This window comes from Excalfactoria chinensis, chromosome 5 (assembly GCF_039878825.1).
Source record: "Excalfactoria chinensis isolate bCotChi1 chromosome 5, bCotChi1.hap2, whole genome shotgun sequence".
In the NCBI taxonomy this organism is placed as follows: domain Eukaryota; kingdom Metazoa; phylum Chordata; class Aves; order Galliformes; family Phasianidae; genus Excalfactoria; species Excalfactoria chinensis.
The window spans coordinates 19897464-19908127 of NC_092829.1; the positions used below are offsets into that span (position 1 = coordinate 19897464).

A 10664-nucleotide genomic window follows, 5' to 3' on the forward strand; every position below is an offset into this window, starting at 1 on the left:
TGCCTGCTGCAGAGGGATGTGGGAGACTGCAGACCACTGCTTCACTTCACCAGAGATGTCTGAGGTTTTGGCACAGGGTTACACTGTGACATATACATAATAACATCAGCTCAGGTCCTAGCAATGGACACCTGTTGCACTGATCTCAATGATTCTGTCATAACCTAAAACAACAGCTAGGGCCCATCTGAGGCACAGCCTGGTAGCACTGGTTGGTGCAGAGGCAGGGACAGCGTGAGTCTCGTTGACCTAACTGCAAGGGGCATCTTTAAGGGAGTTTGGAAGATGGTTACTGAGATCACCCTCCAGAGGCGTGCAGGAGGGGAGACACCTGGGGTGGCACAAAGCGTTACTCTGAAAATATGAGAAGCTTTTAACTTGAAGCTGAAACCAGCCTCTAAAAAGTGAGAGGCAATAACCGGTATGGATATAGGATCAAAATGCTCCCTACCAGATGACAAGGGTGATTTTAACAGACATCGCAGTTCAGTTGAGTTAGATTTGACAATTGTGTATATTACTACGATACATTAAAAGTGTGTACTTGGTGCATAGAGCTGCAGTGATGCTCAGTTTGATGTTTGCCTTGGGATGTTGCACCAAGTGTGGAATAAACCAAAATATCACAAACGTAGCTCAAGCAGGGCTTTTTGCCTGGAAGCGTCTGCTTTCAGCATGACAGGCCTCAGCTTCACACGGCCACAAGGTGCTCACAGCGTGCTTACAGCTCATCAGATGGAGCGGTTTTGCAGAGCTGTGACACGCTGTGAGCAAACCGCAGAAGGAGAAGCTCGTTCCTGTGCTGGTGCTGCCAACGAGGCGCTGGAACAGAGGGCCTGTTCTCTGCAAGGTGTTGACTAATGTGGTTACAGGTTTGTAAGACCTGTAGTGAACTGTAATTACGAACCGCCTGGGACCAAAAGGGACTTTAAGCGGTGCTCTTCCAGGGGATTACAGCTTTTGTAGACTTTTGGAGAACAGACTGCCAACTTCCATTTGAAAGCACTCATCCCACATTGCGGACCCAGCCGGCCGCTCGGCGTCAGCGCCGTCACCCAGCCCCGCGGGAGCCCGGCCCCGGTGGCAGCCCCTCCCCGGCCGCGGGGCCATCCCACACGCCTGCCCCGACCTGCCTGGGTCGGCGCGCAGCGAGGCCCGTGCCCGAGAGCGGCCGGGCGAAGGGACGTCCGCGGCGCGGTAAGTGCCTGCGCGGAGCCGGAGCTCGGGCCGTCAGCCCGTTGCTGAGGCGGGGCCGGGCCGGCGCGTCGCCTAGCTGGGGCCGGCGGAGGAGGTCGGGCCGCGCCGCGCGCTATGATCGGCACCGTGCTCTGCTACGTGCTGCTGCCGGCGGTACGGCTTCTCCGGGCCCTGCGAGGTAACCCGGCCCAGGGTGGGCGGCGGCGGGGCCGGAAAGCAGCCGGGAGGGCGCGCGGGGCCCGGCCTTCCCTCCGCTGCGCTCCTGACGCGGCGGCGTTGCCTCCCCCCAGGCGCCGCCCTTGGACCGGGCCGGGCCTCCGCGGCCTCCGCTCCTCGTGGCGGGGGCCCTGCCGGGTCCTTCCCCAGCTTTGCCGCCCTGGGTGCAGGGGAGGGGGCCGTGAGCTGCTCGGAGTCGCTCTCTGGGGTACTGCGGCCCTTTATGCTCGCTCGGCGCGGCTCGCCGCGTGTGCAGCTCCGTGCGGTTGGGTTTGGAGGCAGGTTCCGATCCTCGCTCCGAAATTGTGGGTGCTGTTCTTGGAGGCCCTGAGCGTGCTGCCTCGGAGCTGCTCTGCGGGTCTGGGAAAGACCTTTGGAGACGGTCAGCTCTGAGGCCTGGTAGCCCTTGGGCACCTTCTGTTGAGTCTGTGCAGGTTTCACCTGGTTTCCCTAATCCAGCTGTGGCTTCACAGGCCCTGGTGCTGTGTTCATGTAGAGCCGTCCTGCCTGAACCAATTCTTAACGTCTGTGGCAGCCACTGCTGCAGGCTGGTTCCACGGACATTCAGCTCTTGCCTTATGAGCTTCTGTGATAGCCACGTTTGTAAGGATGTGTGGAAGAAGTACTGTGCTGGTATTTGTGACTGACGTGAGCGTCGTTGCAAACGTACAGAGGGGGCTTGTGGGTCTCAGTGCTACATTTCTGACGCACGCAAAAAGCTTTGACACAGAAGATACCAGCAGTGCAAGCTTACAGGGATATTGCTGACCCCTGTCTGTTACTGCTCTGGGTGACTGACTGTTGCAGGGGTACAGCAGAAAAAAGGGTATTTGAACACAACAGAAATCCCTGCTTAGTGGCAGGGACTGGTATCTGTGTAGGGTTTGTAGCTAAAGATTGGTACTGTCATCTCTGATGTTGGTGCTGGTAGAAAGAGACCCTCCCATGTTCTCCTTTACACCACCAGTATTCCAAAGTGTTATGTGATCAGCAGATTATATATATGTGTTTTATCACAGATAGCCATCATCAGGTGGCCATCAGTTCTTATCAGGAATTCTTCTGTGCATATATTCTCTTTAGTAAGGCTTTTAATTGCTCATGACTGTTCCCCTGCTTCTTTATCTTTCATCTCTAGCACGTTGTTGTGACATGTAACCACTTTTAATCATCTCATCTGAATACTACATTTTTCAAATGTCCTTAAAGAAATTTGCTCCAAGTGGTCACCTTCAAAGCTTGGCTTCTTAACCCATGCACCCCATCAGCTAACTTGTACAGGTTATGCCTTCAGATGTGTAGTTGAGAGCAGGTGTGAGTGCCACTGTGCCATATAGCTTGGCTGACTGGCTGTGGTGTGGCCTGAGTTAGAATGACACTTACTTGAGCTGGTAAAGACATTGTGCTGTACAGTTTCAGTGACTAAAAGCTAGCTATGGACTGCTGTCTGACATTAAGAGGCAGGGTAAGTTACTCAGATTGGAGCTTTGTTTTTCATCAGAGAAGTCATCTGCTTGCGTTACTATACTGAGTGCTTACATACAGCAAATTCATCGGAGAAAAAAGAAAAAGGTGAATGGGAAATCATTCTCATCTGTTTTATGTTTTGTTTTGTTTTTAACGGCAGATGCTTTCTTTACCTGTCGAAAGAATGTGCTTCTGGCGAAGAGCACGTCCACCCAGATAGAAGGCATCTTTGCTGCAACTAGAGGAAAGTTGGTCCAAGAAGAGCAAGAAGCCCTGCTCCAACAGTGGCTGGAAGAAGGAGCAGGGAGTTTGTCAGCCAGTGACACTGCTCCAGTAGTGGGAAACGTATCGGCTACATCCACCAGCGCCTGGTTAGAAGGTTCAGAGCTATTGATGAGTAGCCTTAGCGACCTGAATTCAGCTCCAGAAGTCGTGTTTTGTGCCAGTCAGCAGCTGACGGAGCTATGTGCCTTGGCTTCTTCAGAGCCGCAAGATCACGCAGTGACTAAACTGGAAAAAATACCAGCAGAGGAAACAGTGGCGGTAGTAGGCAGTGCACCTTGGGCAGCTCTGGTGCCACAGGTGGATCACCAGATAGCCGGCTGTGCCACTGTCAGTGTAGAAGGGCTGAATGAAGACCCAGCGGTGTTGGCATGGAGTTTAGCAGGTGGCACAGAGATGGTGCCAACAGAGCCCCCTGCCTGGCCCACTCAGGATGCTGTGCAGTTTTATCCTCTCCCGGCGGAAGTACCCTACCATGGTCAGTGGCAACAGCTCTGGATCTTATGTTAGGACTTTGTGCTGTATAGAACCTGGTTAGGTTTTTGTTTCTGATTAGGGGGAGTAGGTCTGGGCCATACAGAATTGACAAGATCTGCTAGCAAAAGCTATGAAGTGAGGTTTTGCCTAGGACTGGCTGATCGCAGCTAGAAGTGTCTGCTAATAGGCTGTCTGGATATTGATACATTACTTCCCAGAAGCTGTGCCTGTGTAGTATAGAAAGCACCCGAAAGTTTGTTGAGTTTTTCTGTGTGCTCAACTCTGGTCTTCTGTTATCTCATCCTCAGTGTCAATGAACCAAAGGAATCCAAAGAAAGCATCCAAAACCCAGAGGGGAAGAGTTAGGTTAGAAGCTCAATTATCTGAGCTTAGGGAATGACATTGATATTCTGCATCCCAGAGGAACAAAATAATATGGAGGGTATCCAGAATGGTGTAATTGGGCTTTGTTTTGTTTTTTTCTTCTTTTTTTCTCTTATTTATAGAGATTTTATGGAGAGACTGGGAGGATCTTTCTGTCCAGCCTTGTGAGCTAGAACTGGGCTCCAAAAATAATCCTCTCTTTGAATTTCGTGTCATGTCTTACAACATCCTTGCCCAGGACCTGGTGGAACAGGGCCATGGTCTTTACCTGCACTGTCATCCAGACATCCTGAACTGGGACTACCGCCTTCCAAATATTTTGCAGGAGATCCAACATTGGGATCCTGATGTGAGTATGACTTAAGCCCCTACACGTTAGTATCACCAGAATTTGAATGTTTTGTTTGATCTAATTGCATTGCAGCAGGTTTTTTTTCCTTCCTTTTTTTAAGGTTGAGGAAAGTAGTAGGAAGCTGCTGCCTACTTGCCAGCTGAGTGCTGACTCCTCTGAGCCTATGAGGCCTTGTGTATACATTGTTTTTTTTTGCTGCCTGTTTTGTCTTGCGTTTGTTTTTGTAGCATGTCGCAATACTTGGGTAACGGGTTAACTTCATAAACAGCTGAAGTGGAGGAAGAAGAGTGATATATTTCTGGGGGGAAGGGCTAGGTTTATATGACAGTGATGGGGCTCACATAAAAGAGGACTTCAGAACTTTCTCTATTCTTTGAGCTCTCTTTGCGTGTTGAAGGAACTTTTGCCTCATCGCTGAATAACTGAGTGATAAACTAATGTGACCCAGAAAGTTATCACTCTCTAGATGGGAATTACAGGACAGAGTTGCAATCATGGCCTTTCTGTTGCAGGGTTAGTATGCGAGTATACTTTTGCACTTCCTTCCTTCCCTGAAACAAGGTAACTGGCAAATACTGTAGGAGCAAGTGAGGTCTCTGACTTCCTTCCAGGTTCTGTGTCTGCAGGAGGTGCAAGAGAACCATTACAGGGAGCAGCTAGAACCAGCGCTCACGAAGATGGGTACGTCCTGCTTTTATATGTCTGTGTTTCCAGCTCATGGTATTGGCTGAGCAGTGCTTCCCACTTAATGTCTTCAAAGCATTCGGTCTTGAAAGAACTTTTCTTCCTTTTTATTTGAGCTGCTGGCCTTACTTCTGAACCACCTGTCTAGACTTTTACCCTTTCATTTGTAACTGACTTTTCAGTTTGAGAGATCAGAGTAACAAATCTCTCCTTGTCCTTCTAGGACAGAGAAAAGACATGATTATGAATTATAGGCAGTGATTACTGGGACAGAATTGGGTATAATGCTGCACCCAGAGCATTGCAACTGTATGTTAGAATTACTAAGAGTAACTGTATATAACTAGGAGTAACTGTATGGTAGAAAGCATTGCTCCTGAAGGAAGAAAGGTTGGAGTCCATGCTTCCCAAGCAGTGAGTCTTATGTGCCCCAGCATTGCTTATTGCTAGAGGGAGCTGAGGCCTTAAGGAATGCTGATAAGGGATGTAAAGTGTTATGTTACTAAGCAACCAGTGCTTTACAAGTGGGGTTTCTTACTGGCAGATGATGACTGATTTTATATACATATATATACATATTGTATTTTATTTATATATTGTATATGTATTTATATTGTATATGTATTTTATATACATATATATATGTGTATATGTATATATATTTATATATATATATATTTTTTTTTTTTCTTTAGAGCCTAGATCTATTATAGAAAGCAGGCCGAAAATTAACACAGTAGGAATGCATAGGGGTTGGATAAATAATCCTTCTGGACAGGTTACTGTTAGTATACTACTGGCTACTGTTAGCATAGCAGACTTCTAGAAGTCTACTATACTAACTTGCTGAACTTGAATGGAAAGAGAGCCTGAGGTAGCAGCCAGTAGCTTTTTAATGAGTGATGGTTTCTCTTCAGGCTTTGCTTGCTTCTATAAACGGAGGACTGGGAGAAAGACTGATGGCTGCGCAGTGTGCTATAAGCAAAGCCGATTCCAGCTGATCACCGTCAGCCCCATCGAGTATTTCCGGCCTGGCCTAGATGTCCTCAATCGGGATAATGTGGGTTTGGTGCTTCTGCTGCAGCCCCTGCTCCCAGAGGGTCTTGATCTGAAGGCAGTCAGTCCTTTGTGCGTCGCCAACACACACGTGTTGTTCAATCCCCGTCGGGGAGATATCAAACTTGCCCAGATGGCCCTGCTCCTAGCAGAGATTGACAAGATTGCAAAAACTGCTGAAGGTCAGTACTATCCTGTCATCTTGTGTGGCGACCTGAACTCTGTACCTGACTCTCCGCTTTACAAATTCATCCGGAATGGTGAACTTTTCTACCAGGGAATGCCAGCCTGGAAGGTAGGTGCCAGGCAGGACTGGGATTGGGTGGCTCTTTACTGCTTGCTGCTGGAGAAAAGCATGGCTGTATTCTTCCTCTTAAAATAAAAAGTCCCAGTATTAAACTTAATTATTCAGTACTCATCCCCATTGCCTCCGGCAGTGCTGAGGAAAGAAGCAGACAAATGTGTACACGTTGCTTCCAACACTGCTTTTTTTGTTTCTTTTGAGCCAGACCAGTGATAACAGTTACTTCATTTCACATCCTGGTTTTTCCTTGCTGTGGGGGTTTTGTTGCTGGGTGACTGGAAGTGTAGGGGAGCAGAACTCCACCAAGGCAACCTGAAATTTTTGTAGGTGTTTGATATGAAACCAATTTTGCCCCTGAAACGGTTACCTATGCTGGACTCTTCAAGTGGCTACCTATTAATTTATATCCATGCTTATTTATGTCTTTGGCTTTCGGGCAAAATTGTCAGCTCAGTAACACGTTCACAAAGTATGTTCTGTATGGTGACTTCTAGTTAATTGAATCCATGTCCCACTGCACTGCCACTGTGAGGGCACTTTCCTGTTTTGCTCTTGGTGAGTGTGTATGCATACACTGTCTATAGCTTGCAGAAGTTCTGCTGTGTGTTGCCGACGTTTTCCTCTCCTGATTCTTCCTCCTTGCAGGTGTCTGGTCAGGAGGACCTTTCCCAACAGCTGCATTGTCGGAAACTGCTGTCCCCACTGTGGCCGAGCTCACTGGGTGTAACAGACAATTGCCAATATGTTTCTGTGTGCCAGCCAAAGAAACAGGGTGAGCTCTAGTGTGCACTGAGTGTATGAGCTTGCTATGGATTCAGAGTCTGTAGGCCTTGCTGTCTCCCACAGTAGCCAATGCATGTGTCATATGATGCAGTCAGCAACAAATGCTATTCTTCTATCCTTTTCCTTGGTATTTGAATTCAATTCAGTTAAGAAATTAAATTTCCGTTCAAGAAAATCTTGAGTCACAGAATCACAGAATGACCTGGGTTGGAAGGGACCTCAAGGATCATGAAGTTCCAACCCCCCTGCCTGTAGCCCAGTATCTGCAATCATATTTCTCTAGACAGCAGCAGAGAATTCCAAGTAACCATTACTCTACACAGCTTTTATATTCCCAGACTTAAGCGTTTGTGCAGTGATAAACAATGTTTGGTGTCCATAGCTTTCAACTGCAGGTGTTGGGTAGTGGTTGCATACCAGTATTAGAAAGTGCCAGGGGACCACTTTAAAACAGTAATTGTCCTTTACTGTTTCTAAAGCGGATTCTAAAAAAGGAGGCCACACTAAATAGTTTTTGTTGAAAGTCTGAATATAAAATTTGTATTCAGACTGATTTGCAGCACTGTTCTTTCTTTTTAGGCAGACTAGGGTTTCCTTGAGTTGGGAGCTCACTGATCTGCTTAAAAATGCCTTACACTTACAGTGCTTCAGTGGGAACCTTCTTACTTTGTCTCATCAGGCACTGACCATGATGGATGCAATGACTAAAGGAATAGAACAGAGCGCAGTTCCTGCTGTGTTTAGGTCATTAAGTGATTCCTGTTCTCATGGTGTAAGGGTTCTTGGTATGAAACTTGCTGTAAATGTGACTTTGCTGCAGATGTTTTATTGTCTTAAATTGCATTTCTGTCTGCAGGCCGACGTAAGTACAGCCGGGACTTCCTGCTCCAGTTCCAGTTTTGTGATGTTGCCTGTGAACGACCACCAGAGCTGGTCTTCTTGGAAGGTGTGACAGATGCTAAACCAGGTAATAGTGGGGTAGTTTTTGAGCTCCCAACTCTCTTAGCTGTGTAGTGATGAAAAACTGTTGGAGGTAATACCTCGTACAAAAAGGGAAGACAGAAGAAGTGCTTTCTGTGGCTGTGTGATTATTAATGGATTCCGTGAGAGATCAGAGAGATCTTACTGCAGCACTGACAGTGTTTCTTGAGGCATGCTGGGTTTCAGACTCTTCTAAAAGCTGTTTTTAATGAAGACATTTATTTTTTTTCCCAGCGATTTAAGATTTTTGTTGCAGGAAAACAAATCTGAAGACCATGACATCACAATGGCTGCGACATTGATGTCTCTGGATGCTGATACCCAGTAGACAGTACCTCATCCCAGGCTTTGTTCCATAACTGGTTCTAATCTCTCTGTTTCTATTCTGCCTTTTAAGTTACCCTTTGTATAAGCTGTTGGCTAAGGCAAATGAACTTTCTGCAAGAGTATAGATTGAACTAGCCTGGGCTTTGATAGTATAAAATACCTGAAGGACATGTCCTTATTTGGACAGAATATGGCTATAGTGCTCTCAGAATGCTTCTGTTAGTCTCAGCTGGGGTTTCCTTTGAATATTTTTCTTTGACATGGCTTTGGCTGGAAGCTGTCTTTACTCCTTGGGCAAAAGGACTTACTTTTGTCTCAGGAGAAGCTTTTCAGACTTGGAACAAGCAGCCTGTTCCAGTATCTGTGTACATCTGTCTGGAATCTCTTCTCCTTTGCAGACCCCCCTCCATACTGGCCAAAGCACACTGCTCCAGTGAATGACCCTGATCTCCAGATGCTCATCCCAAGGTAATTTGATGCACCTTCTGTGGCACCAATGTTTAATTTTCTGCAGCTTTGAAATTCTGGTTGAAGTAAAGACTGAAATAATTGTGAGGTTCCACCCAGATCTCAGCAACTAGGTGATATTCTGGTAGCATTGGGTTGATGAGGTCAAGAATGAAAGGCATAGATAGGACTGGGTATTGGATACGAGGTAATTCCGACTGTCTTTCTGTGTACGTGTTTGCAAACTCAGAAATAGTTTGGAGAGTAGCATCAGTAAGGGAACTTCCAACTGCACACGTAACATCAGCATGGAAACTTACAGCTTCAGCTGTGACTGCAACACTGAATGCTGTATTATTCCATTTCCTTTCTTGGTAAGTTCTGGCTGTTCACTTGCAGATCTGCAGGCATTATCCAGCACGGCCTCAACCTGACCTCTGTCTACAGCCATTTCCTGCCACAGAGGGGACGTCCGGAGGTCACAACCATGCCCATGGGGCTCGGCGCCACTGTTGATTATATCTTCTACTCAGCAGAGCCTGTGATGAATGGAGACAGAGGGGGTGAGACTATCAGTGCAGGGGTTGTCCCTGTGGTGTGGGAAGAGGCCTATGAGGTGTAACACAGTTTAGCTCTGTGCTGGACAGAGCATTCTGTTAATCTGGGGTAGATCTACAGGGTGTAACTTTGACTGAGGTGATGCACAAAGTAGTAGCAACATGTGCTCAGATATCTTGAGAAGACAGTGTTTGTCTTTCTTGTGGAAGAATTGAAGCTGCTCAGGTAAGATTCGTGTAAGCTTCCAAGAAAGCCAGAGCAGAATGCATTCTTCTTCCTTTGTTTAACTATTTGTGCTCCTGGTAATAAGCAGTGCTGAGTCCTTAGTTCAAGGCTCGGACTTCAGGTCTGACTGAGACCACACATCCTCCTTTGAAGGAGGTGACTCTTGTTAAAATGACAGCATCTCTCTATTACCTGAAATGGGAGTTAGGTTGATGGAAGACTGCATGTAAATGCATCCAAGAATTGCCTTGGAACTGGTTTTGGATCATGTCAAGATCAGCTTTGGGGAGGAGGTTAGGAATGAATACAGTTAATTCCTGCTCAATGGGGAATTTGAAACTATCTTTAGGACTTATGGGAAGTTCCTTTCATTCCACTGTAAACAACTACCTGGTGAATTTAGCATGTACTGGATTTTTTTATGCCTGCAAGTATATGAAACCATTGAACTGCAGCATAATAGGATGCTCTCTGTGCATGCAGTGTTTGTGCAGGTTGTCTTTCTTCATCAGGGAGAGGATTGGAAACCACTGACAGGCATCCTTTTGCAAGTCTATGGAGTTAATCTGCAGCATCAGTCTACAGCTGCTGTTTCCTTCTACTTTGTCAGGTCACAGGCTGTACCGAGATGGAGTCCTAAAGCTGCTTGGCCGCCTTTCCCTTCTCTCTGAAGATGTCCTGTTGCTGGCAAATGGCTTACCAAATCCATTTTGTTCATCTGATCATCTCTGCCTGCTGGCTAGCTTTGGCTTGGAGATCTCCAGCCTCCGAGAGGGTTAGTGTTGGTTCCCCTTTGCCTAAAGAAAATATATTCTGAATATAGCAGTTTGAGACTCTGGATTTACAACCAGCTTGCAAGAGAACTCTTTTATTTGATGTGCCCAAAGAGTCCCTTTCTGCCCTCGTGCCCTCACAAAAAAATAG

The 10664-nt window shown here is 46.9% G+C and overlaps 1 protein-coding gene across 2 annotated transcripts; it reads left to right on the plus strand.

Moving 5' to 3' along the window:
• Window positions 1-1065: 1065 nt before the first annotated feature.
• Window positions 1066-10565, plus strand: ANGEL1 (angel homolog 1). Of its 2 annotated transcripts, none has more exons than XM_072338269.1 (10): window positions 1066-1197; window positions 3041-3640; window positions 4146-4372; window positions 4987-5056; window positions 5977-6410; window positions 7065-7191; window positions 8059-8169; window positions 8909-8978; window positions 9357-9520; window positions 10351-10565. In XM_072338269.1, exons 2-10 carry the CDS (start codon window positions 3274-3276, stop codon window positions 10518-10520), a joined length of 1740 nt encoding a protein of 579 aa, XP_072194370.1. In that variant the 5' UTR covers window positions 1066-1197; window positions 3041-3273; the 3' UTR covers window positions 10521-10565. The 2 variants fall into 2 exon arrangements, with proteins under 2 accessions (XP_072194370.1, XP_072194369.1); XM_072338268.1 differs by lacking the exon at window positions 1066-1197 and adding an exon at window positions 1252-1375.
• Window positions 10566-10664: the final 99 nt, after the last annotated feature.